At 59.9% G+C, this 27,117-nt stretch overlaps 1 protein-coding gene across 1 annotated transcript; it reads left to right on the forward strand.

Moving 5' to 3' along the window:
* Positions 1-8,251: 8,251 nt before the first annotated feature.
* MKNK2 (MAPK interacting serine/threonine kinase 2) lies at positions 8,252-21,899 on the forward strand. Its single transcript, XM_069878132.1, has 13 exons — positions 8,252-8,340; positions 11,085-11,166; positions 11,285-11,386; positions 11,492-11,589; positions 12,551-12,630; positions 13,100-13,173; positions 13,262-13,366; positions 13,674-13,729; positions 13,850-13,945; positions 16,732-16,926; positions 17,652-17,816; positions 17,919-17,962; positions 18,152-21,899. Exons 1-13 carry the CDS (start codon positions 8,293-8,295, stop codon positions 18,417-18,419), a joined length of 1,413 nt encoding a protein of 470 aa, XP_069734233.1. The 5' UTR covers positions 8,252-8,292; the 3' UTR covers positions 18,420-21,899.
* Positions 21,900-27,117: the final 5,218 nt, after the last annotated feature.

Genomic DNA, 27,117 nt, shown 5'->3' on the forward strand with positions numbered 1-27,117 from the left:
CAGATGGCACCTGCCCCGGAGCTGGCGTGGCTGCAGGCTCGCAGGCTGCAGGGCGCTCTGCCCTGCCCGTATGTTCGAAGGGAAATGATTCTTTTCTTTGGCTCAGGGCCACTTGCTGCTCCTGAGGAAACGATCACTCACCTTGCACCATCTCCCTGCTAGGCTCTACTAGCCCACAAACGTTGAGGAGCTCAGGACCTTAATTCCCATCAGGGCTTGCTTAAAACAGAGCTGGTTCCAGAAGCTGGGGAGAAACAGCAGTGGTTGCTGGGTCCTCAGAATCCAGCCGCGGGGAGCAGGAGCTGGGGTTCTCCTATGGGATCTGCAATGGAAACGTCCGTGGGGCTGTGCAGGAGCTGCATCCCTACTGGGTGAGGACAGGGATGTCCCCAGACAGTGTTGCCTCCCTGTGCTACAGAGCCACGGCATGGACCATCCCATCCCATTATCCCATCCCATTATCCCATCCCATTATCCCATCCCATCCCATCATCCCATCCCATCCCTCCTGAGGACCCACAGGCTCCATTCCCCACCCCTAGGAGGTCCTTCCTCATCCCAAGCTCATCCCCCCTTCCCATTCCCTGGAGGTGCTGCCTCATCCCAAGCTCATCCTCACCTTGCACCTTTGGGGTTGGGAAAACAGGGGTGTGGGGTGACACAGGAGGTGTCCCCAAGCAGCTCTGCCGTCACACTCAGCCCCTCCAGCCCTGGGCAGCCCCATGGCCACCTGCTCCTCCATCCCTCATCCCAAGCCGGCAGCTTTCCAAGCACGTTGGCATGTCCTTTCTTTTTTACCCAGGACAGTGGATGCGCCTGGAGCCGGACACTCCTGGGGACCCTGCAGAGCCCTGGCAGCCCCCAGCCCCCGACCCAACGTCTGGACTGGGGCAACTGGGCTGGGGATTTGTCTCTCTCTGGATTTGGGCTCTGGGGCTCCATGGAGGAGGTGACAGCTGCTCCTGGGACAAGGGACAGTCAGCGGGGCTGGCAGCCAGCAGCTCACTGGCCCCGTGCCGGGAACAAGACACGGTGGCCCTTCTGGGAAAGCGCCGGAGAGGGGAGCATGTCCCCATCCCCATGGCTCGCGGGGGATCCTGGGGGCATCTGCTGCTCTGTGCCCGTGCTGTCCCCGCAGGAGGGGACATTCCCTCCCTGCCGTGGCTTACCCGCTGCTTTACCAGCCTGAAAACAAGAGGAATCTCAGGTTCATTTTTGCTCCTGGCAAACAACATCCCCTGCGAACCCCAGGGGCTGCTGGGATGCAGCCACGAGCATCTTCCAGCACGGGGATTCACGGGCCCCTCTGCAGCTTCAATGTCCCTTTTCAAACAGTGAGGGAGGTGATTTTGTTTCGTGGTTTGGGACTTTTTCTGCTCCTTCTAAGAAATGGTGGGACCTGCCACCCTGCACCGGCCCTCCCACCGCGTCCCCCCACATCCCAGGGCTGCCCCTGCGGGATTTCCCTCTTCCCAGGGAATCTGGAGCATGTAGAAAGGTGAGGAAAGAGCCTGGGGTGTTTAAAAGCTGCCTGGAAATGCATTCCCCATAGCCAAAAATGATCGAGGTGGGACCCCACTGTGCCAAGGCACGAGCGCCCTCCCTCCCCTTCTCCCCAGACACCCCAAACCCACAGCTCCTGCTGCTTCTGCCCCTGGTCTTGGGGGCTGCAGGGCTTCAGATAAGACATTAGGAAGAAATTCTTCACAATGAGGGTGGGGAGGCCCTGGAACAGGTTGCCCAGAGCAGTGGTGGCTGCCCCATCCCTGGAGGGGTTCAAGGCCAGGTTGGATGGGGCTTGGAGCCCCTGATGCAGTGGGAGGTGTCCCTGCCCATGGCAGGGGGTGGAACTCGATGGGCTTTGAGGTCCCTTCCAACTCAACCCTTCCCCTTCATCCTATCCCTGCCCTCCCTCATCAAGAGCCCCTCCCCAGCTTTCCTCTTGGCACAGAATCGGGGAATGGTTTGGGTGGGAAGGGACCTTAAAGATCACCCAGTTCAGTCCCCCCAGTCCCTCCCGTCCCACTCCACCAGCACAACCAGCGCTGGGAGAGCCAATCCTTTGGGTTTCTGCCTAGCAGGAAATTCCAAGGTTTTTTTTGCAAGATTTTTCATTTGAAAAGGAGCCAGGGCTCCAAACCCTCCCACTTCCAGGACAGGCGAACCAGGCCCTTCTCGCACTGGGGAAATAACACGAGGGGAAAAAAGGATTGATTTTATTTTTCCCTTTCCAACAGGGAGCAGCAGGGGAAGGGGAAGCCCAGCTGCCCTCCTGATGCTCCTGCCCTCGTGGGGCTGACCCACAGCCCAGGGCAATGGGAAGGGAAGCTGTAGAGCGTGCGGGGAGCACATAGTGAGCGTGGAACATCAGCAGTGAGCGTGCAGGGAGCAAATAGTGAGCATGGAACATCAGCAGTGAGCGTGCAGGGAGCAAATAGTGAGTGTGGAACATCAGCGGTGAGTGTGCAGGGAGCAAATAGTGAGTGTGGAACATCAGCAGTGAGCGTGCAGGGAGGGTGCAGGGACTGCAGAGCATGCAGAGAGGCCAGGGAGCGAATAGTGAGTGTGATGTGTGAGCAGTGAGTGTGCAGGGAGTGTGCAGAGCATGCAGAGACGCCAGGAGCGTGCAGGGAGTGAGTAGTGAGTGTGGAACATCAGCAGTGAGTGTGCACTCAGTGTGCAGGGAGTGTGCAGAGCATGCAGAGAGGCCAGGAGTGTGCAGGGAGCCAATAGTGAGCATGGAATGTGAGCAGTGAGGGTGCAGGGAGTGTGCAGAGCATGCAGAGAGGCCTGGTGTGTGCAGTGAGTGACTAGTGAGCGTGAAACGTGAGCAGTGAGCGTGCATTTAGGGTACAGGGAGGGTGCAGGGAGTGTGCAGAGCATGCAGAGAGGCCTGGAGCGTGCAGGGAGTGAGTAGTGAACATGAAACGTGAGCAGTGAGCGTGCATTTAGGGTGCAGGGAGGGTGCAGGGAGTGTGCAGAGCATGCAGAGAAGCCAGGAGTGTGCAGGGAACCAATAGTGAGTGTGGAACATCAGCAGGGAGTGTGCACTGAGTGTGCAGAGCATGCAGAGAGGCCAGAGAGTGTGAAGTGAGTGAGTCGTGAGCATGGAACGTGAGCAGTGAGTGTGCAGTGAGGGTGCAGGGAGGGTGCAGAGCATGCAGAGAGGCCTGGAGCGTGCAGGGAGTGAGTCGTGAGCATGGAACGTGAGCAGTGAGTGTGCAGTGAGTGTGCAGTGAGCGTGCAGGGAGCGTGCAAGGAGTGTGTAGAGCATGCAGAGAGGCCAGAGAGTGTGAAGTGAGTCGTGAGCATGGAACGTGAGCAGTGAGCGTGCCGAGCGTGCACGGACAGCGCGTGTGCCAGGCGTGGAGCGAACACGCGGTTGTGACACGCAACCACGCGTCGAGCGTGCGTCGCACCCGCAGCGAGCGCCCAGCCAAGAGCACGGCCGCGGGCTGGGGAGCTCCCGGCCAGCCCTGGGTGTCCCCGCGGTGACGGTCACCCCTGGGTGTCCCCCCCCAGGCTGTGGGTGCTGGCGCTGCCACCCTGTCATTACCGGCTCGGTGACCTACATGGCAGCGTGCGCAATTTTAGAGGCATGTGGCTCCTCGGCCAGAGCCACCCAACAGGGGCCAGCGGCCAGCATGCTCCGTGCCACCGGCCCTGTCCCCTGACCCTGACCCCAGCCCTGTCCCCTGTTCCTGTCTCTGCCCCTGTCTCCATCCCCACCTCTGTCCTGGTTCCCTGTCCCTCTCCCTGTCCCTATCCCAATCCCATATCCCTGTCCCCATTCCTGTCCCCATCCCTGTCCCCGTCCCCATCCCTGTCCCTGTCCCCACCCCATCCCCGTCCCTGTCCCCGTCCCTGTCCCTGTCCCCATCCCTGTCCCTGTCCTTGTCCCTGTCCCTGTCCCTGTCCCTGTCCCTGTCCCCATCCCCATCCCTGTCCCTGTCCCCATTCCTGTCCCCACCCCGTCCCCATCCCTGTCCCCGTCCCTGTCCCCCTCCCTGTCCCCTGTCCCTGTCCCCATTCCTGTCCCCACCCCATCCCTGTCCCCGTTGCTGTCCCTTGTCCCTGTCCCCATCCCTGTCCCCGTCCCTGTCCCCATCCCTGTCCCCATCCCCATACCTGTCCCCGTCCCTGTCCCTGTCCCCATTCCTGTCCCCACCCCATCCCTGTCCCCGTTGCTGTCCCTTGTCCCTGTCCCCATCCTCATACCTGTCCCCGTCCCTGTCCCTGTCCCTGTCCCCATTCCTTTCCCCACCCCATCCCTATCCCTGTCCCCGTCCCTATCCCGTCCCCATCCCTGTCCCCTGTCCCTGTCCCCATCCCTGTCCCCATCCCTGTCCCCCATTCCTGTCCCCACCCTGTCCCTGTCCCCCATCCCTGTCCCCATTCCTGTCCCCGTCCCTGTCCCTGTCCCTGTCCCCATCCCTGTCCCCTGTCCCCTGTCCCGTCTCCTGTCCCCGTCCCTGTCCCCATCCCCATCCCCGTCCCTGTCCCCGTTCCTGTCCACCAGCTGGGACTGCAAGCACAGTTTTGTGGGGCTGCAAGCTCAGCTTGGAGGGGGAGCTGCAAGCCCAGCTTTGTGGGGGCTGCAAACTCAGCTCGGGGGGGTGCTGCACAGCCTAGTTATGGAGGGGGGGACTGCGAACCCCAGTTCGGAGGAAGCTGCAAACTCAGTTTTGGGGGATGCAAGCCCAGCTTTGGGGGAGGCTGCAAACTCAGTTTTGGAGGGGGTGCAAGCTCGGTTTTGGGGGGCTACAAACTCAGCTTTGGGGGAGGCTGCAAACTCAGCTTTGGGGAGCTGCAAACGCAGTTGGGGGGGTCTGCACAGCCTAGTTATGGAGGGGGGGGCTCCGAACCCCAGCTTGGAGGAAGCTGCAAACTCAGCCTTGAGGGGGGCTGCAAACATAGCTTGGGGGGGCTGCAAACACAGTTTAGGGGGGGCTGCAAACTCAGCTTTGAGGGTGGCTGCAAGCTCAGCCTGGGGGAGCTGCAAACATAGCTGGGGGGGCTGCAAACACATTTTAGGGGGGGCTGCAAACTCAGCTTGGGGGGGCTGCAAGCTCAGCCTGGGGAGGGCTACACACACAGTTTAGGGGGGGCTGCAAACTCAGCTTTGAGGGGGCTGCAAACTCAGCTTGGGGGGGGCTGCAAACAGAGTTTAGGGGGGGCTGCAAACTCAGCTTTGAGGGGGGCTGCAAGCTCAGCCTGGGGGGGGCTGTAAACACAGTTTAGGGGGGCTGCAAACTCAGCTTGGGGGGGGCTGCAAACTCAGCTTGGGGGGGGCTGCAAACTCAGCTTGGGGGGGCTACAAGCTCAGCTTGCGGGGGGGGGCTGCAAACCCCACAGCGAAACATCTGCGAGAAGCAGGAAGAGGAGAAGAAGCCGGGGGGGGGGGGGGGGAACGGGGGGGACGACAACTCAATGCAGTGGGGTCGGGGGGGGTTGCTGCGTGTCTGGGGTTGGGGGGTGAACCCCAAGGGAAGCGTCTGCGTGGCAATGGGGGTGGGGGGGCCCTCTGGGTGCCCCCCAGCAGCAGCCAATGCGCGGCGTGGCTGGTGAAGTCATGCAGCAGCCGTGCTGCGGCCATTGGCCTCACACGAATGCGTCGGTTCTCAGCGCCTGGCGTCACGCGAGGGATTTTTTTTTGGGGGGGGGGGGGGGCTGTTAAAGCACACGACACCCCCACACTGGGACAGCCTCGCGTGGTGCCACCCAGCCAGGATGGGGGGGCCTGATCCTGAGCCCCCCCCCCCCCCCCCCCCAGCGCGCTGCTGGGCAGGGCCTGGAGGCCTGGAGGGACACAGGGTTGTCGCCTCAGGGCCTGCGCAGGCCTTGCTGAGGGGTTGGGGGGGACAGGGGGGTTAAGGGGGGGGGGGGACAGAGGCAACCCCCCCCTCTCCCTGAGCCTTGGGGGGAAGGAATGAAGGCTGGGGTGTCCCTGTCCCTGTGAGGGGGGAGGGGGGGTGCTCCAAGGGGTGTCCCTAGGGGGGACAGGGACCCAAAAGGTGTTGGGGGGGGTAAAGGGGGGGCCCTGTCCACGGCGGGAGGGGGCTCCAAGGGGTGTCCCTAGGGGGGACAGGGACCTAAAAGATGTCGGGGGGGGGTAAAGGGGTGTCCCAGTCCTGGGGTGCAAGGAGGGGGGGTTCCAAGGGGTGTCCCTAGGGGGGGACAAGGACCCAAAGGGTGTTGGTGGGGGTAAAGGGGTGTCCCTGTCCCTGTGAGGGGGGTGTGTGCTCCAAGGGGTGTCCCTAGGGGGGACAGGGACCCACTGGGGGTGGGTGTTGTCTCTTGGATGGATCTGGGGGGGCTGTTTGTATCCTGGGGGGAGGGCGTGTTGTGTGTATGTTTGTGCCCCCCCCTGCAGCACTGGGGGGGCTGTGCGTGTGTCCTGGGGGGGTTTCTCCCTTGGATGAGTCGGGGGGGGGCTGTTTTGTGCATGTTTGTGCCCCCCCTGCAGCACTGGGTGCTCTGTATGTGTGTCCTGGGGGGTTTTCTCCCTTGGATGGGTCTGGGGGGGCTGTTTCTGTCCTGGGGGGGGGCTGTTTTTTGTATGTTTGTGCACCCCCTGGCTCTGTGTGTGTGTCCTGGGGGGGTTTCTCCCTTGGATGAGACTGGGGGGGCTGTTTCTGTCCTGGGGGGGGCTGTTTTGTGTATGTTTGTACCCCCCCTGCAGCACTGGGGGGGGGCTGTGCGTGTGTTCTGGGGGGTTTTCTCCCTTGGATGGGTCTGGGGGGGCCGTTTTGTGTCCTGGGGGGGGCTGTTTTGTGTATGTTTGTGCCCCCCCTGGCTCTGTGCGTGTGTCCTGGGGGTTTTTCTCCCTTGGATGGGTCTGGGGGGGCTGTTTCTGTCCTGGGGGGGCTGTTTTGTGTATGTTTGTGCCCCCCCTGCAGCACTGGGGGCTCTGTGCGTGTGTCCTGGGGGGTTTCTCCCTTGGATGAGTCTGGGGGGGCTGTTTTGTGCATGTTTGTGCCCCCCCTGCAGCACTGGGTGCTCTGTATGTGTGTCCTGGGGGGGTTTCTCCCTTGGATGGGTCTGGGGGGGCTGTTTCTGTCCTGGGGGGGGCTGTTTTGTGTATGTTTGTGCACCCCCTGGCTCTGTGTGTGTGTCCTGGGGGGGGTTCTCCCTTGGATGAGACTGGGGGGGCTGTTTCTGTCCTGGGGGGGGCTGTTTTGTGCATGTTTGTACCCCCCCTGCAGCACTGGGGGGGGGCTGTGCGTGTGTCCTGGGGGGGTTTCTCCCTTGGATGAGTCTGGGGGGGCTGTTTTGTGTATGTTTGTGCCCCCCCTGCAGCACGGGGGGGGGGGCTGTGCGTGTGTTCTGGGGGGTTTTCTCCCTTGGATGGGTCTGGGGGGGCCGTTTTGTGTCCTGGGGGGGGCTGTTTTGTGTATGTTTGTGCCCCCCCTGGCTCTGTGCGTGTGTCCTGGGGGTTTTTCTCCCTTGGATGGGTCTGGGGGGGCTGTTTCTGTCCTGGGGGGGCTGTTTTGTGTATGTTTGTGCCCCCCCTGCAGCACTGGGGGCTCTGTGCGTGTGTCCTGGGGGGGTTTCTCCCTTGGATGGGTCTGGGGGGGCTGTTTTGTGTATGTTTGTTCCCCCCCCGGCTCTGTGCATGTGTCCTGGGGGTTTTTCTCCCTTGGATGGGTCTGGGGGGGCTGTTTCTGTCCTGGGGGGGCTGTTTTGTGTATGTTTGTGCCCCCCCCCGCAGCACTGGGGGCTCTGTGCGTGTGTCCTGGGGGGGTTTCTCCCTTGGATGGGTCTGGGGGGGCTGTTTTGTGCATGTTTGTGCCCCCCCTGCAGCACCGGGGGGGCTGTACGTGCGTCCCGGGGGGTGTCCCCGCGGCACTGGGCGGTACTGGGCGATACTGGGCGGTACTGGGCGCTGCTGGGCGGTGCTCTGGCCGGTCTATAAAGCCATCGGGGGCGGGGGCTGCCTGTCCCCCCCCCGGCGGAGCGGAGCGGTGCGGGCTGCGGCACCACCAGCAGCGGGGCGGCTCTGCGGGTACGGTGGGGGGGACCCCGGGGTGAGGAGGAGGGGGGGTGAAAAAGGGGGTTTGACCCCCCCTAACTCCCCCTTTCCATCCCTTTAACCACCACCCCCCCCCCTTCCTCTCCCCGCAGGTCTCTGCCACCCCCCCCCCCCCCCCAACCCGGACTCTCCCCTCCGGCTCTGCCCCTTCCTCCGCCTCCCCCCCCCCTCCCCGTTTTTGTTTTTATTTTATTTTTCACACACACACACACACACACTCCGTCTCGCCCAGCAACGCCCCCCCCCCCCCCCGCAGCAAGATGGTGCAGAAGAAATCAGAGATCCCGGGGTTCCATCGCTCCTTCAAGGTAAAAGGGGGGGTCCCATCCCCCTCCTCCCTCCTTGGGATGCTCATGGGATGCTTCTGGGGGGGTTTCTGGGGGTGCTCATGGAATGCTTTTGGGGGGGGGCTCTGGGGGTGCTTATGGGATGCTTTTTTGGGGGGGCTCTGGGGATGCTGCGGGGCAATCAGGGTTAGATTCTGCGCTTTGCAGTGCTCGGTGCTGCATCCACTGCCTGGAGGAGAATTGCGGGGGGGGGGGGAGGGAATCGAGCTGCCTCTTGCTGCCCCCCCCCCCCCGCCCCTGACACCCCACGAAGGAGGGAAGCGCTGGGGGGGGGTGTGCTAAAGCGGATACTGGACCCCCCCACCGCTGTCCCCCCTCCCTAGGGTGCTCCTGGGATGCTAGGTGGGGGCTCTTAGGGGTCGAGGGGGGGCTCTGGGGATGCTCTTGGGGTGCAGGTAGGGTCAGATTCTGCGCTTTGCAGCGCTCTGGGCTGCATCCCCTGCCTGGAGTAGAATTGGGGATGGGGGGTAGGGGGGGAATTGAGCTGCCTCCTGCCCCCACGACACCCCCCGAAGGAGAGAAGTGCTGGGGTTGCAGCCAAAGTGGACCCTGGGACCCCCCCCACCTCCCCCCTACACCCCTACGTTGGGATTTCGAGTGCTGCTGGGGGAAGGGTCTGCAGCCCCCCCAGCCCTGGGATGCTGCAGCACCAGCCTTTGCTCATCCTTGGGGTGGGATTGGCTTGGGATGGGGGGGCTGCGGTGTTTCCCCCCACCCAGCTGCCCCCATTCACCCTTAATCTGCATCTGGGGTGCAGCGGGGGGAGGGGGGCTCCCCAAGCCCAGCCCAGGACCTGTTGTGCAAGCGTCTTGCGCCAGGGCCAAATCCTGCTCGCACGGCTCGCACGTCCTCCCCAAGGCAGAGCTGCACCCGGGGGTGCTGGGGGCATCGTCAGCCCCGTGCACCCCATCAGCTTGCACGATCTGGGGGTGCAGCGGCGGGGATGGATCCTGTGCCCCAAAATGCTCGCTCTCGTCCCGCTGCGCAGCCAAGCGGCTTCATGGGATCTTTGTTTAGTTTGGCATCCCGGCGCTCCGAGGGATGCTGGGAGCTCACCCGAAACCTACCCAGCTTATTTTAGCTGACACCTAATCCCACTTGGAAGGCTTTTGGCTGGGGTTTGGCTCCCCCCTCCCATCCTGGCCCCCCCCCATCCTGGGGACAGGGCTGGGGGGACCCCTCGGATGCGCTGACGGAGCGTGGCGGCCGCCCCCACATCTCCCATCCCCCAAACCTTTTGTGTGGCGACGCTGCAGCAGCTGGCGGGTCCCCGTACCCCCATGTCACCCCCCCGGCGGGCCTCATCCCGCTCCTGATGCTGGGATGTTGGCTGAAGCTGCTTATCCTGGGGGGAACATGGGCCCTGACCCATGGTTGGGGGTTTCTAGTCACTAAAGAGCAATGCTGCCCTCTGCAAATTCAGATTTATTTTTCTTGAGGGGCTGGCAAAGCACTGGGCTGGATGGGTTTGGCCTTGGGGATCTAGGGAGTGGGTGCTCCTGGCTTCCCAGAGGGGATGATCCGCCTCCAAGCTCCCCAAAAAGGGCCGCGGACACGAGCTTTCTGGCAGCTTCTGGAGGTGGTGACCGGGGTTCACTCCTCGGCTTTGGGAACGCAGCCAGGAGTTGCCACCTCCACCCAAACAGATTTCGTAACCCCACGGAGAACGGGGCTCTCCCAGCTCTGTCCCGTCCTGCGGTGGGGGGGGCTTGGGGGGGCAGAGGGTCCCCTCGGGGTGCAGGGACTTGGGTCGCTAGGCTTTGGGGTGCAGGAGGTGGTTGTTCCCATGCCCTTTGATCTGGGGTGCAGGAGGCGGTGGATCCCATGGTCTTCGCTGATCTGGGGTGCAGGAGGTGGTGGTTCCACTGCGCTTTGCTGATCTGGGGTGCAGGGAGGGTTTGGGGTGCAGGGGGTGGTGGATCCCATGCCCTTCACTGATCTGGGGTGCAGGGAGGGTTTGGGGTGCAGAAGGTTGTGGTTGCCATGGTCTTTGCTGATCTGGGGTGCAGGGAGGGTTTGGGGTGCAGGAGGCAGTGGATCCCATGCCCTTCACTGATCTGGGGTGCAGGAGGCAGTGGATCCCATGCCCTTCACTGATCTGGGGTGCAGGAGGCGGTGGATCCCATGCCCTTCACTGATCTGGGGTGCAGGAGGCAGTGGATCCCATGCCCTTCACTGATCTGGGGTGCAGGAGGCAGTGGATCCCATGCCCTTTGCTGATCTGGGGTGCAGGAGGTGGTGGTTCCCATGCCCTTTGCTGATCTGGGGTGCAGAGAGTGTTTGGGGTGGAGGATCCAGTGGTGCTGAGTGGGCTTCAGCCCATCCTGATCTTGCAGGGAGCTGGGAGAACTGGAGCCTGGTGGCTCCAGAGCCCGTCCTACCCTGTGGCTTTTCCTCCTCCTCCTCTGTAGTTCAGGTTTGGGTGGAGATTTGGGTTGGGTTGGTGCAGGAGGCCCCCCAGTCCCTCTCATCATCCCCCATGTGCTGGCCTGGGGCTGCTGGTGTGACCCCACAGCATCATCCCCATCAGGAGATGCGGTCAAGCCCTTCCTCCTTCTCCCGTGGCTCTGCCTGAGGTTCTACCACGTTCTGTGGTGTCCCACACGTGGGGTGGGTGAGCACCCTGTGTGCCAAGACCGGGACCCTGCTGGCCTCTGTGGCTGATCCAGTGGCTACCATCTCACTCCAGTTCTTGTCCCTTGCAGGGACAAAACCCCTTCGACCTGGAGTTTGACCAGTCCAACCACCTGGAGCCCGTCTTCAACTTTGAGTGCCCGTCCCGTCCTGGTGAGCTGCAGGGCTGCGTCCCAGGGGGGTTCCTCCCATCCTGGACCCCTTTTTGGGGCTCCCCTGAGGGGGGATGCATGGGATGGATGGGGTGAGTGACCCTGGCACCTTTGCTCAGACATGCCTTCAAGTCAACCCATCGATATCCCTGACGCCAAGAAAAGGAACAAGAAGAAGAAGCGCTGCAGAGCCACCGACAGCTTCTCTGGCAGGTTTGAAGGTGAGCACGGCCACCCAAGGACCCCAGGGTTCCCCTCATCCCCTGGAGCCCCTCTGGTGTCCCCAGGCTTGGGGACAGCAGCTGAGGTGACCTCTCCTCCGTCAGATGTTTATCAGCTGCAGGAGGAGGTGCTGGGGGAAGGGGCCCACGCCAGAGTCCAGTCCTGCGTTAACCTCATCACCAACAAGGAGTACGCGGTGAAGGTAACGCTCGGGTTTGCACACCCAGCTCCCTCCCACCCCCTGCCTCAGTTTCCCTTTCACACCCTGGGCTCTCCCAGCTCCCTTGACCGCCCGGTGCTGGTTTCATGGGCTGGAGGAGGAGGAGGAGAAGAGCAGGAGCATGGCAGGACCGGGCAGGTGACATGCTGTCCTCTGCCACCGCCCAGCTCTGGGACCTTGATCACCCCCTTCAGCCACGCTCTTCTCCCTATAAATTAGCGCAGGCAGGAGATTAATGATTCTATGATTAAATTAACACTTGTGACGCGTCTGGGAAGCCGGGGCAGACAGGGGGTGTGGTGCTGGTGAGGGTCCAGCTCCCCCTCACCCCTTGGGGGGCTCCCGACCCCTGTGAGTGTGTGGGTGCTGAAGGAGGTTGGGGTGAGGCAGATGCTTTTTTAGGGTCAGCGATGTTGGTTCTGTGGCTCCACATGGCACGAGGGGACTGGAATGGGCCCCGTGGGATGGTTGTGGTTGGAAGGGACCTTAAAGATCATCCAATTCCAACCCCTCTGCACTGGAACGTCAAAATGGAGCTAAATGGAAAGGGACCTTGGCTTCCCCCATTGCCCCAAGTGGGGCAACTGAGGCACCTGGGGGGGCTGTGTGGGTTCAAGTGCTCTCTGCGCCCCAAAAGGCTGGTGGGATCCCACCATTCCCTGCCCGCCCCACGGTGTTGTCTGCCAGGCACCCACTGTGCCAGCGCCTCCTCCGCTGCCGTCACCCGGCTCGGCCGCAGCCCCGGGAGGGAGCGGCTTGGCAGCGCCGCTGGGAACAGCTTGTTCTGCTGCCTTAACCCCTTCGGGCACCCCGAACCTGCCTCCACCCGGCCCGGGGGGTCCCCAACTCTGCTCGCGTTGAGGGTGCTGGTGGCTGCCAGCCCCTGTTCGTGCCCCCCAGCAGCAATGCCTCTCCCTGAGTCTCCTTTTCTTTTGCGTTTCAGATCATCGAGAAGCGCCTGGGACACATCCGCAGCAGGGTTTTCCGTGAGGTGGAGATGCTGTACCAGTGCCAGGGCCACAGGTACGGAGGGGCGGCCACCACCCTGTCCCCCCTGCCAGGGAGGCTGAGACCGGGCTGAGCTGCCCTCCTGCTCGGAATTCCCTCCCCATGGCCTCGAGGGGAGCATCTCGAGGGGACGTGGAGCCATTTGCCATGACAACAGGGGCCACGGTGGCCGAGCTGGAGCGAAGCCACGGGGCGAGTTGAGCCGCTGCTGTGGCGTTCACCGTCCCAGTGCGGAAAGCAGCTTCTGGAGAGGGGCGAGCGAGCCAGGAGGGTCTGCGAGCAATTAGGGAGCGGAGCCAGGCGCCTCAAGTCCCTCTCTCCCCTGGAATGTGGTTGGGGGGCCCCACTGGGTGGTTTCAATCATGGAAACCCACTCTTCCCATCCTGTGTCCCCCCTTGTGGATCCGCACTGGCTTGGGGGGTGCAGAAAGGGGGACCTTGGAGGTTTTGGGGGGATGCTGGGCTGATGTCACTATCCCTACAGGAACGTCCTGGAGCTGATTGAGTTCTTTGAGGAGGAGGAGAGGTTTTACCTGGTGTTTGAGAAGATGAGAGGAGGTGAGTGGGGTGCTGGGGCTGGGGGGGAGGCCAGGGCGATGGGAGCTCCCCCCCTCAAAACCCCTACGCTGCTCTCCCCCATCCTCAGGCTCCATCCTGACCCACATCCACCGGAGACGCCACTTCAACGAGCTGGAGGCCAGCGTGGTGGTGCGGGATATCGCCAGCGCCCTGCACTTTTTGCACAACAAAGGTGAGCTGGGGCACCTCAGGGTCCTTCTGGCCCCCTCCAGGGATGCTGCAGCCTCCTGTCCAGGGGACAGCAGCGGCCCTGGGTGCGCAGGGTCAGGCCCAGCCGCATCACGAGGCTTTTCGTGGTGCAGAGCCTGTTCCTCTGGTTCTGCCGGGACTCTGGGCCAGCAGCAATATTTTTGCTGTGACGCAGGAGGCGTTTTGGGTCAGGGAGAGGGAGGGTGCCCTGTGCCACCCTCAGGCTTTTCACCGGAGGGGTCTTACAAGGGGAGGATTTTTACCTTCATTGTGTGTTTTCCCCCTGCCAGGAATCGCACACAGGGATCTAAAACCTGAAAATATTCTGTGTGAGAGCCCAGACCAGGTGAGCAGGGAGCAGCCGATGCAGGGGGTGGATTTGTTCCCATGGGGGATGCTGCTGTGAGGCTGCAGGTCCCCAGGGGCTGCTGGGGGGGGTCACTGGCAGCTCCTTCCCCTTTTCTAGGTCTCCCCAGTGAAGATCTGCGACTTTGACCTGGGAAGTGGCATCAAACTCAACGGCGATTGCTCCCCCATCTCCACCCCGGAGCTGCTCACCCCGGTAAGTGAGCCAGCCCTGGGGCTGGGGCGCTGTCACTGGGGCCCCTCCCCAGCTGCCCTGCAGGCTTTGAGAACAGGGTTGTATCCCCATCCTCTTTGCTCATCATAGATGCTGCGTGTCCACCTGCCTTGCTTGCTGTGTCCCCCCAACCTTGCTCGTTTGCAGATGCTGCGTGCGTCTGTGTCGTCATGTCATCATGCCCCCCATTATTTATTGTGTCGTCCCCCTGCCTTGCTTGTCATGAATGCTCCATGTCCTCCCCACCTCCATCATTATCACAGATGCTGCGTGTCCTCCCCTGCTTGCAGTGTCCCCCCCAACTTACTCATCACAAATGCTCCATGTGTCTTCCCCTCCTTAGATGTCCCAGGCTCTGCATGTGCCCCCCAACCTTGGATGTCACAGATATTGTGTGTCCCTCCCATGCTCATTGTGGATGCTGTGTGTGTCCCCCCCCTCTTTGCTTGCTGTGTCCCCCCTGTGCTAATCACAGATGCTGCGTGTTCCCCCCCTCTTCACTTGCTGTGTTCCCCCACCGGGCTCTTTGCAGATTCTGCATGTCCCCCTGTCCCTTGCCGTGTCCCCCCGAGGCTTATCGTGGATGCTGTGTGTCCCCAAGCTCAGTGTGCCTGTTCGCACCCCCCCACAGGGTTATCACAGATGCTGCGTGTCCCCCCTCTCCTTGCTTGCTGTGTCCCCCCACCCAGGTTCATCGTGGATGCTGTGTCACCCCTTCGGTGTGCCTGTTTCATCACGGATGCTGCGTGTCCCCCAAACCAGGCTCATCATGGATGCTGCATGTCCCCCCCCCCCGCCTCCCCAAGACTCATTGCAGTGTCCCCCCTTCTCGCTTGCTGTGTTCCCCCCCAGGCTCACCACAGATGCTGTGTCCCCCTCTTGGTTGACCTGTTCCCCCCAAATCCCAGGCTCATGGCAGCTGCTGCGTGTCCCCTCCTCGCTTGCTGTGTTCCCCCACCCCAGGCTCATTGCACATGCTGTGTGTCCCCCCTTTGGTTGGCCTGTCCCCCCCATCTCATCGTGGATGCTGCATGTCCCCCTCCTTGCTTGCTGTGTTCTCCCTAGGCTCATCCCCCCCTCACTTGCCATGTTCCCCTGCCAGGCTCATCGCAGATGCTGTGTGTCCCCCCGCTTTGGTTGGCCTGTCCCCCCCCATCTCATCGTGGATGCTGCGTGTCCCCCCTCTGCGGCGGCTGCGGTTACATAATGCAGGGAGGGGGGCTGGCGCGCAGCCCGGGCTGCCATGAGCCTTAGCAACAGCAGCCCCGGCGGAGGCGGCCGCGGGGAGAAGTGGGTCAGGCGAGAGGCTGAAGCAGGGGGGGGGACAGGGGGGCCACCACGATTCCCCTGTTCGTGGATGAGTGGGAGCTCTGTCCCCCCCCTGCAGTGAGGCGCTGCTTGTACGCGATGCAGACCCTGCAGTGGGGACACCCCGAAAGCCTCCTGTGCTGCAAAAAGCCTTTCTACCCTTTGGAGGGGGGACCCAGAGCCTTCCTCACACACGCCCCCCTGAAATCCCTGCCCCCCCCTTATCACCAACCACACACCTCTGCGGGGTGTTGCCCTGTACCCCGCTGTTTTTGGGGTGCGTACATGCCAGGGAGGGCAGAGCGTGGCCGACGCAGGCTGCACAGCAGCAGAATTGAGTGCCAAATCCCCCCTCCACCCCTCGTTTTTTTTGCATTCCCCTCTCCTGGGGCAGGCACTGAGGTTCTGAGGTGTCCTGAGTTTCCCTGTTCTCAGCAGAGGGGCCACCCTGGTCCCCGCAGGGATGAAATCCCACGGCAGGTGCTGCGGGCTGGGGTTCTTGTTTTCCTGCGGTGGCATCAGCTGCTGGGGCTGGCGAGGCCTCTCCTGCTGGGCTGATTATCTGCTGGCTGCAGCTTTTTTTTTTTTCTCCTCCCCGCATCACGAGGCTGGTGTGGGCTGCGGGGGTCACGTGCGCTTGGAAAGCCCCAGAGTCCCAGGAGCTCTAGGGGAACAGGCCCTGGCGCTCTCGCCTCTCCTTGCAGCAGCGTTAACTCCTCCGGCCCCGTGTCCTGCGCTTGCAGAGGGTGGAGGAACAAGCAGAGCTGGCTTCTCGCAGCCACCTGCCTGTTGCATTCCACGGCCGCTCCCAGGCGATGGGGTGGATGCTGCTCCCGAGCCGGTTGGGTGGCGGTGCTACAGGGTGTGGGTGCCCAGGAGGAGATTGCACCCCTCTAGGCTTCTTTGTTTTTTTGGGGAATGACCCCTGGAGAGGCGTCACCTGTGTGGTGGAGCGTGGTGGGAAATCCAGGATGAGTGATCCATCCTGGCAAGAGCAAACTTGGGATGCAGCTGTGCCTGCGCCCTCATTTCAGGGGGATCTTCAGCAGGACCCTCCACACCCCCATGCTCTTCCCTATCAGTCATAGAATCCTTAAGGTTGGAAAGGACCTCTAAGCTCATCTAGTCCAGCCATCAACCCAACACCACCATCCTTACTGAACCATGTTCCGAAGAGCCACATCTACACAGTTTTTGAACCCCTCCAGCGATGGAGGCTCCACCACTGCCTTGGTGGAGGAAGTGGTGGAAGCCTCTGTCAGGGCTTCACCACTCTCTCTGAGGAAATTTTTTCCAATATCCAATCTAAACCTCCCCTGGCACAACTTGAACCCATTTGCTTTTGTCCTATCCCTTCTTACATGGGAGAAGAGCCCAACACCCTCGTTGCTTCCACCCTTGTTGCTTCCACCCTCCTTAGTCCTTCGGGGTCCCTCACCTCTCCCTCTCCCTCCCTGCAGTGCGGCTCCGCTGAGTACATGGCCCCGGAGGTGGTGGAAGCCTTCAACGAGGAGGCGTCCATCTACGACAAGCGCTGTGACCTGTGGAGCCTGGGTGTAATCCTGTACATCATGCTGAGCGGGTACCCCCCCTTCGTGGGTCACTGCGGCTCCGACTGCGGCTGGGACCGGGGCGAGGCGTGTCCTACCTGCCAGGTGCGCTTGGGATCGTGGTGTTGCTGAAACCCTCCAACGGTTTAGAATCATAGAATTATAGAAATGCCAGGTTGGAAGAGACCCACCAGATCATCAAGTCCAACCGTTCCCATCAATCACTAACCCATGTCCCTCACCCGTCCCTTAAACCCCTCCAGGGAAGGGGACTCAACCCCCTCCCTGGGCAGCCTCTGCCAGGGACCAATCACCCTTTCCAGGAAAAAGTTTTTCCTAATGTCCAGCCTGACCCTCCCCTGGTGGAGCTTGAGGCCATTCCCTCTCGTCCTGTCCCCTGTCCCTTGGGAGAAGAGCCCAGCTCCCTCCTCTCCACAACCTCCTTTCAGGTAGTTGGAGAGAGCAATGAGGTCTCCCCTCAGCCTCCTCTTCTCCAGGCTAAACCCCCCCAGCTCTCTCAGCTGCTCCTCTTCTTCTCCAGCCCCCTCACCAGCTTCGTTGCTCTTCTCTGGACTCGCTCCAGAGCCTCAACATCCTTCTTGTGGTGAGGGGCCCAGAACTGACCCCAGGATTCGAGGAGCGGTCTCCCCAGTGCCGAGTCCAGAGGGAGAAGAACCTCCCTGGCCCTGCTGGCCACGCCGTGTCTGATCCAAGCCAAGATGCCATTGGCCTTCTTGGCCACCTGGGCCACTGCTGGCTCCTGTTCAGTCAGCTGAACGTGGCGGTGCTTCTCCTGGCTCAGCCCCTTTTATTTCTTCTCCCCACTGCAGAATATGCTCTTTGAGAGCATCCAGGAGGGGAAGTATGAGTTTCCTGACAAGGACTGGGCACACATCTCCTTTGCGGCCAAAGACCTCATTTCGAAGCTGCTGGTGAGAGATGCCAAGAAGCGGCTCAGCGCGGCGCAGGTCCTGGAGCATCCCTGGGTGCAGGGGGTGAGTGCTGCCACCCCCCAACCTCTGCTCCCCAAAGCTCCTGTGGGGTTAGATCTGATCTGGATCTGAACCTGGCTCTGACCTGACTGTGTTTTGTTGCAGTTTGCCCCAGATAACACCCTGCCGACCCCCATCATCCTGCAGAGGTGAGCATGAATCGCCCTGCGATGGGGGGATGTGTTGCAGCCCCCCAAATCCTGGCTCCTCTCCTGCCAGGCCACTGGTTGCAGCCTGTAATTTGGGGTCAAGCCCTGTGTTTGGTGCCCGAGTCCAGCGTGGTGTTTACACAAGGTGGGGCACTAATATTTGCTCTCCACCCCTGCTTTCCCTCGCAGGAACAGCAGTGCCAAAGAGCTCACCTCCTTTGCTGCCGAGGCCATCGCCGTCAACCGCCAGCTGACGCGGCGCGACGAGGATGAGGAGGAGGAGGCGGAGGAGGAAGCACGACCCATCATCATCAAAGCTACCTCACGGGCCATGCAGCTCTCCCCACCCTCCGAGTCCAAGCTAGCCAAGCGGCGGCAGAAGAGCAGCCTGGCCAAAGCGGTGGCCACCGGGCAGCACCTGGTGGCCCCACTAGTCCTGGTGGCCGACCAAGCCTGAGTTGCGCCCCTCAGACCTGCTGTACCCATGTCCCCCTCCTCTTTCTTTCTGTCTTTCCCCTCCCACCCCCTAAAACCCCCACCATTTCTGGCTGGTGACAAGATCAGGACTCGTCCCTGTGGCTGGTTTCCAAGGTTTTGCTGATCTTGTAGGTCTGGGGGTGGGAGGGTTTGTTTAAGATCTTTCTTTTTTTTTTTAAGGTATTAAATCAAGCGTGAGGTTGCTTCACCCAGGGCACACTCAAAGACATCTGACAGACACACACAGACTTTTGTTTCCCTGACTCTTGGTTTCTCCTCTGACATTTCCCCCCCCCTCCCTGACACCAAAGGACTCTTCATATCCGTGGCTGCTTTGACGATTTCAGCTCATACTGTGAACAAAAGCTCCTCGGTCGCGTTTTCAACAACGGGAGTTGCATTTTAACCTCGGCCTTCCCCTTGGAGCTGCAGGTCTTTCTCTGATGTTGGGGGAGATCCCAGAAACCCACTCTCCTGGGTGTTTTGAAGGCACCTTCTGGTGCAGGGAGCCTCTCCATCCTGTGCTCCAGGGGGACGTGGTGGCAGGGAACGGCTCGTGCCAGGAGAGACGGTGCCAGCGAGGGTGCAACACCCTGTCCCACTGAAGCGCTCTCTTTCCTTGGCAGCCTGCTTCCAGAATAAGCTATTCACTCCCATTTAGTTTTATTTTTTTCCTTCTTTTCATTAATTTTTGTTGGTTTTAAACTGCTAGCTGTGCTTCTCTACAGGGCACGGAGAAATGTCTTCCTTTCCTCCTGCGCTCCAGCCAGCGGCTCCCTAGGGGTAAGATCAGAGCTGGGGGGATACGCAGGCATCCGGGATTGTGTTTTTGCGCTGGGTCGGGTGTTGCATCCCTGGTTTTGTAGGAAGGGCTCGTGCCCTCGTGGAGCTGCAAGGAGGAATGAGGTCTCCAGGGTAGCCGGAGCAGCCAAAAAATGGTAGTGGCGTGCTCTTTTAAAGCGAAGGAAACTCCCTCTGCTTTAAAGAGCTTTGGGGTCTGGCGCAGGGTGGTGGGAGCTGGCATGGCATCGGGCTGGCCCCGTGGCTGCAGTGCAGGAAGAGTCTGGGGGTGCAGAGGGTGCCGGGAGCCCAGGGATGCAGCTGGGTGAGCAGCACGGCTGGTGGCTGCGCCCAAGGGACCTGGCGTGGGCGAGCAGGGGTGGGCACAGGATGAAGAGGTGAAGGTTTAGGGTCAGGGGTGTGGTACGTGGTCTCATGACCGGCTGGAGGAGCTGGATGTGCGTGTGCATCCATGTCCATGTGCTTGATTGTTTGCCTGCACAGCATTGCCCTTTCCTTGGAGCTTGCTTTGGGGAAGGGAGGGAACGCATGCGAGGAGGGACGCGGGATGCTGAATCGGACAAGCCTCTTGGCTGGTTTTGATCGGTCTGGGCTTGTGGTGTCTGCACTTGGAGCCAGACTGGCCTCCAGCTCCTCCAAACCCTACCTTGGACCAAGCTGGAGCAGCACACCTCTGCTCCCTGCTGTGGTCGTGCCACTGAGCTGTGCCCGCTGCCGTCCCCGCGTCCTCCAGCAGGGAAGGTGCCCCCTTCCTTAGCAATCTCCCTTCCAACTCACTGCTTTTGGAGCTTTTTGTTTTGAGAAAGCAGCCTCGGCCCGTGGTGTGTGTGCAGGTGAAGGCTTTGGGAGCTTGCTTGGAGCTGGGGAGGAAGCTTCCCTGAGTCTTCAGCTGAAGACAGTCGCTGTCTCTGGAAAAAAAAAAGTTCTCCTTTCTATTTTAAGACTGCTGACAGCAATACTATGCAATATACGTTGGTTTTTGTTTCAGGGAGGTGTGTGAGGGTTATCTTGAGAGATGATGATCCAGGTGTTGGTGGAGTTTGGGGTAGGACCTGTCTTTCCTTGCCCTTCCCAGCCCTGTGGGGCATCGGAGGGTCGGGAGGGCAGCTCTCCCACCCCAAACCACCTCACACTTGCCATCCACCCTCTCCCCCAGCTGCCCCCAGTCCCACCACACGGAGATAAGAGTGGTGGAGAGGGGAGACACCCCCCTGCAGGCACTGGGGTGCCCCGGAGAGGCCTCCTTTAAAGGAAAAAAAACCACAAAAACAAAATCCATCTTGATTGTATGTTGTTACTTTTTATAGCTTATTTTGTTTTATCCGTTGTAGATAATTCCTTGTTCTCTTATATTAAGAAATACTTGAATGATGTACAGTACGCGATGCCTTGAGCTGGTATTGTGAACGCTGTTGTTAATGCTGCACGCCACAGCCTTTTGTTTTAGAAAGAAAAATCAGCTTGGGAAGGGGATGGCAAGGGGATGGCCCTCCAATTTTTATTTTTTTGTTTCATGCGTCCCCTGTGCTTTTGTTGGCTAACGGAGTTTCCTCCCCTTCCCACACGTAAGATCCATCTCTTTTATGGACACACATGCTCTTCGGAGGGCTGGCACGTGGCTTGGGTGACCGTGCGGTGCGGGAGCTCATTCCCCACGGGTGCTTTGCTGATGTCGGGGCATCCTGAGCCAGGGATGCCAGCAGATGCTGTGGGTGTTGGCATCGAGGGCGAGGGATGCGCCCAGCGAGCATCCAGGCTCTTTGCTGGTCGCTTTGTGCTTCGGGTCGGCGCTTTCTTGCAGGCGGGGGACACGTGCCATGGGACTTGGGGAGCTGCCAGCAGCTCCAGGCTGCGTGGCAGGGTCTGTGCAGTCGTAGAGCATCCTCGAATGCCTCTTCGAGCTGAGGAATTTGCTCCCGAGACACCTTGAGCTCCGAGTTGGGGGTGGAGGGGACCCATGGGTGCCTCGGCAGTGCAGGTTCTGCACCCACCGGGCTCGTGCCGGGGCTGGACATCCCCAGCGGCTCTCCTGGGTGATTCCCAGACAGATGCTCCTCAACCCATGGTCCAGCACCAGCTAAACCGCGCTTGCCAACGCCCTTCTTCATCCTCTTCCTCTTTTGAAGCCTTTCCCCCAATTGTAGAGCATCTGTCTTGGAAACCAACTTCAAAAAGATTTTTTTTGTTGTTGTTTTTAAGCTGGAAATTTTAAGCGTTTTGGCTTCCTCTCCTTCACCCCTCCCTTCCCCTGCCCTTCCTCCAGCTGACTAACTCGACTTAGAACTGGTTAGAAACGTTTACTGTGAAGCTAACTCTCTTTTTAATCAAAAGAGGAGAAACTTTCTCCGCTTTACAACTGATGAAGACTGCCAAAGCTTGGTTCGACAAGTCATGTTACCGCACTGTTGGGTTGTACACCAGCAGCCTCCGCTTGGGGGCTGGCGGGGGAATAAAAATGAAAATAAAAACAAAACAAAAAAAAATTAAAAAAAAAAAAACCACAAAAAAGGAAAAAAAAAACCCACAAAAATAAGCACTTTACTGGATGTACCAGGTGAACTGATACAGCGGAACTGAAGTTTTCCTTTATAACAATTGTTGATGCCAGAATTTTGTATTCTGTTTTGTAAGAATTTAATAAAAATGCGTTGAGACCTAGGAGGTTGGTACGTGGTTGGGGGAGCTCGGGGTCATCGCTTGGGGGGATTTGGGGAGGCAGCAGGGAGGGAAATGACCCCTCTGAGCTCCTTCCCAAAGGGGCTTCTCGGTCTTCTCCTTCCCCATTGCCTCTTTGGCTCGTTCCCAGTGCGCTGCTGGTTCTTGGAGCTGCTGAGGGGCAGGTTTGGGAACTGGCAGCAGTTCAGGTCCTGACTCACTTTTCCCAGGGGGTGGTGGGATCGGCTAAAGCTCCAAAGAGGCAGCGCTGTGCTCGCTGCCAGATGGAAGCAGAGGCACAGAGGCTGCCCTGCCACCCCTTGGACAGCCCTGGCTTGTTTTCCACCCTGCATTGTGTTTCTCAGGTGGTGGAGGGGGAAACTGAGGCAGGAAGAAAGCTTGTAGTGGGATGCTGGGGCTGTAGGAAGCAGCAGGGAGTGGAGACCAATGATCAGGATGTGGAAGAAGGGCTGGAGGCGTCCTGCTGTGCTTTCTTCTGTAGGCAGAGAAGACCTTGTTGAATTTTTGAGGACCCAGCAGCACCTCCAGTTTTGAGGATGGACCTGCAAGCTCTGCCAGGGACCAGCTGCTGCTCCTGAAGAAAGCTGAGCTGAGAAAGCCCTGCAGCACCTTGCTGCCAAGAAGTCCACGCAGCTTGAAAAATGGTTTGGTGCTTCTTGTCGCATCTGGATCCAGACAGGGCTGCCAGGTAGTGTCTCTTCTCCCAGGCTGGTCCAGGATGGCTCATAGCGAAAGCAGAGCTGAGGTCCTCTGGGTGCAGAAGACAAGAAGGAGCATGTCCCATCCTGCTGTGCTCGTCTGAGCTTTACTCTTGAGCAAAGCTTCTGCTCCCTCCAGTGTCTGGAGTCACCATATAAGTGGCACCAGGTGAGGTTCATAGAATCACCAGGTTGGAAAGGATCCACGGGATCATCGAGTCCAACCAGTCCTATCGATCACTAAACCATCAGCACCTCAGGTGGGATATTGGGAAAAATTTCTTTACTGAAAGAGTGATGAAGCCCTGGCAGAGGCTGCCCAGGGCACTGGTGGAGCCTCCATCCCTGGAGGGCTTCAAAAACTGTGTAGATGTGGCTCTTTGGAACGTGTTTTAGTGAGGATGGTGGTGTTGGGCTGGATGAGCTTAGAGACATTGTCCAACCTTAATGATTCTATGGTTCTATATCGTGACTCTGGACATTTTAGGAGCATCCAGCTCTCGGCTGATCTTCTCTCCCCTCCCCTCCTGCCTTGTGCATCCTGCTATCAGTCTCCTCTTGGATGTTGTCTCATGTGTCCTTGGGCCCTCAGCTGTCTGCTCCTGAAACCCTTCCTCTCCTGCCCTTCGCTCATGGTCTAATCCTGCCTTTCAAGACTGGATCCCAGGCAGGTGGTACCAAAGGAAGCTTCGCTGCAGAAGCTGGTGTCAAAGTAAACTTTGCTGCAGAAGCTTGTTTATGTTTTAATCTATAAAATATCTTCACATGGTCCCTCTCTCCTTCCCCCCCCTCTCCGGTTTCACCACCTCCAGAAAGCACCCAGTGGTCGGAAACCATCTCAGAGCACGTGCGGAGAAGGGCAGCTCTGAAAATAACCCAGTGCTGGGTTAAAATAACCTGTACTGGTGCTTGAGCATCAGCCCAAAATAGATTTTCCTGCTGGGATAAGGGTGCTATAAATAAGAGTGAGGTGCTTCACGCTGGAGAAAAGCAGGAGCAGTGGTGATGCTGGGCTGGTGGCACCGTGAGAGTGAAGAGGCCACTGCAGAGCTGCTGGGGTGGTCTGGAAGGGTCAGTCGGGTGACCTGGTGGCTTCTTTCAGCTCTCAGGAGTTTCCTGAGCCATCAGGTCAGGACTGGATGAGAATGTCCATGGCACTTGGGGTCGTGCCTGGCTTCACGCAGGGCACCGAGGAGGCAAGGGGAGAGCGTCTCCATTATTTTGGGTGTAAGGCTGGTTGTACTGGTGACCAGAGACAATCCGGATGGTTAACAGACGTTGCGACTCACTATCCACTCAAAAAAAAACACCTGGAGTGAGGGCAGCTTGAAACCTGAGTTCAGTTTTGGGCCTCTCGCTACAAGAAGGACTTTGAGGGGCTGGAGCGTGTCTGGAGAAGGGCAATGGAGCTGGAGAACAGGGGTTCTGAGAGCCACTGAGGGCCCTGGGGCTGTTCAGCCTGGAGAAAAGGAGGCTGAGGAGAGGCCTCATGGCTCTCTGCAGCTCCTGGAAAGGAGGTTGTGGTGTGGTGGGTTCTGGGCTCTTCTCCTAAGCGATAAGATGAGAGGAAATGGCCTCACGTTGTGCCAGGGGAGGTTTAGACTGGATAGTAGGAAAAATTTCTTTAGTAAAGAGCGGTGAAGCCCTGGTAGAGGCTGCTCAGGGCCCCTCTACTAGGTGAAGGAAGGCTGGGTGTCCTCCACCATCAAATTCTAAGCACTCTGGTCTCACTGGTTTCATTCCAGCTGCTCACAGCTTGTCCCCGTGCAGATGAGACCCTTAATTCCAGACCTGGATTTAGTCTGTTGGTTATCAGATCCCACTAGAACAGTGCTGGGCCATTTTTAGCACCAGTTGTTCTCAGGTTTATTTTGGGGCTGTTAAAGCCTCCCCTGTGGTGTTATTCTTTGACTGCCTTTCTTGTGCCTAATATGCTGCTGATCGCTGCTGTGTTGGGCCAGAATGCTGTGACAAACACCTTGCCCCATCCCGCAGAGCCAAGCTGACAGCGTCCCCCGAGGATTTCTGTGCTTTTCCTTACAATCCCTTCTTATTCATAGAATCATGGAATCATAGAATCACCAGGTTGGAGACCCACTGGATCATTGAGTCCAACCATTCCCATCAATCCCCAAACCATGTCCCTCAGCACCTCGTCCACCCGTCCCTTAAACCCCTCCAGGGAAGGGGACTCAACCCCCTCCCTGGGCAGCCTCGGACAGGGACCAATCACCCTTTCCAGGAGAAAGTTTTTCCTAATGTCCAGCCTGACCCTCCCCTGGTGGAGCTTGAGGCCATTCCCTCTCGTCCTGTCCCCTGTCCCTTGGGAGAAGAGCCCAGCTCCCTCCTCTCCACAACCTCCTCTCAGGGAGTTGGAGAGAGCAATGAGGTCTCCCCTCAGCCTCCTCTTCTCCAGGCTAAACACCCCCAGCTCTCTCAGACGTTCCTCTTCTTCTCCAGCCCCCTCACCAGCTTCGTTGCTCTTCTCTGGACTCGCTCCAGAGCCTCAACATCCTTCTTGTGGTGAGGGGCCCAGAACTGACCCCAGGATTCGAGGAGCGGTCTCCCCAGTGCCGAGTCCAGAGGGAGAAGAACCTCCCTGGCCCTGCTGGCCACGCCGTGTCTGCTCCAAGCCAAGATGCCCTTGGCCTTCTTGGCCACCTGGGCCCCTGCTGGCTCCTGTTCAACCAACACCCCCAGGTCCTTCTCCTCCAGGCAGTTTCCAGCCAGACTTCTCCTAGTCTGGAGCTGCTCAGGGTTGTTGTGCCCCAAGTGCAGGACCCTCATGCACCTTCTGGGCAGGACAGGGGCCTCTTGGTGACCTCCCAGTCGCACTGCTGGAGCCAAGGACATGCTGGACCAAGCAGCCAGAAGCCACCTGCCCTGGGACGAGGCTCCAGCCACCCTTAACAGGAATGAGTGTCCAACCACCCCGTTGGGTGCAGGCAGCAGTCTTTAGCTCCCTCTAATGTTTATGGCTCGAATGAAGCATCTGAAAGCCAAACAGGATTGAGCAGGGACTGGGCAGGCATCCAGATATCAGGTTTGTTAGTAAAAAAAAATAAATGTGACGCTGAAATGCATGGAAGTAGCTCGGCCAGCAAGGGGTGCGAGCGCATGATGTGCTAAGCAAACGGCATGAAAGACAAAAGGCTGCAGAGATTTTAAAAGAGCCTGTGTCTGCATTTAATGCTTGGTTCAAAGAACTGTCCCTCCAACAGATCCAACTCATTCACAGAATCAGAGAATTGTGGGATGGTTTGGGTTGGAAGGGACCTCAAAGCCCATCCAGTTCCAACACCTCCCACTGGATCAGGGGCTCCAAGCCCCATCCAACCTGGCCCTGAACCCCTCCAGGGATGGGGCAGCCACCACTGCTCTGGGCAACCTGGGCCAGGGCCTCCCCACCCTCATCGTGAAAAATTTATTCCTAATGTCTAGTCCCTCCCTTTCCCTCTCCCCTCTCCCTCCCCATCCCTCTCCCCTTCCTGCCCTCTCCTGCCCCTCCCTCCTCCCTTCCCCTCTACCCCCTCCCCTCCCTCCTTTCTCCCCTCCTGCCCCTCCCTCCCCATCCATCTCCTCTCCTCTCCCCCTCCCTTCCGCCCTCCTCTCCTCCTTCCCCTCCCCATCCCTCTCCCCCTTCCCTCCCTCCTCCCCTCCCTCCTCTCTTCCCTCCCCATTCCTCTCCCCTCCCTGCTCTCTCCTGCTCCTCCCTCCCCTCCCTCTCCCCACTCCTCTCCCTTCTTCTCTTCCCCCTCCCCTCCTCTCCCTCCCTTCTCCCCTCCTGCCCCTCCCTTCTGCCCTCCCCTCCCTTCTGCCCTCCCCTCCCTCCCCCTCCCTCTCCCCTCCCGTTCCCCCTCCCTTCTGCCCTCCTCTCCTCCTTCCCCTCCCCACCTCTCTCCCCCCTTCCCTCCCTCCTCTCTCCCCTCCCCATTCCTCCCCCCCTCCCCATCCCTCTCCCCCCTCCTCTCCCCTCTTCTCTTCCCCCTCCTCTCCCCTCCCTCCCTTCTCCTCTCCTGCCTCTCCCTTCCACCCTCCCCTCCCCTCTTCCCCCTCCCCTCCCTCCCTTCTCCTCTCCTGCCCCTCCCTTCCACTCTCCCCTCCCCTCCCTTCTTCCCTCCCCTCCCTCCCCATCCCTCTCCCCTCTCTCCCTCTCCCACCCCTTCCTTCTACCCTCCTCTCCCCCTTCCCTCCCTTCCCCATTTCTCTCCCCTCCCTTCCCTCTCTGCTCCCCCCTCCCCTCCCTCTCCCCCCTCCTCTCCCCTCTTCTCCCTCCCCTCCCCTCCCCTCCCTCCTCCCCTCCTGCCTCTCCCCTCTCTCCCTCTCCCCCCTCCCTCCCCTCTCTCTCTCTCCCTTCCGCCCTCCTCTCCTCTCTCCCCTCCCCCTTTCCCTCCCTCCTCTCTCCCCTCCCTCCCCTCTCCCCTCCCCCCTTTCCCTCCCCTCCCTCTCCCCTCTCCTCCCTCTCCTCTTCCCCCCTCCCCTCCCTCCCTCCCTCCCCCCGGC

Source organism: Phaenicophaeus curvirostris, chromosome 28 (genome assembly GCF_032191515.1).
Source record: "Phaenicophaeus curvirostris isolate KB17595 chromosome 28, BPBGC_Pcur_1.0, whole genome shotgun sequence".
Taxonomy (NCBI): domain Eukaryota; kingdom Metazoa; phylum Chordata; class Aves; order Cuculiformes; family Cuculidae; genus Phaenicophaeus; species Phaenicophaeus curvirostris.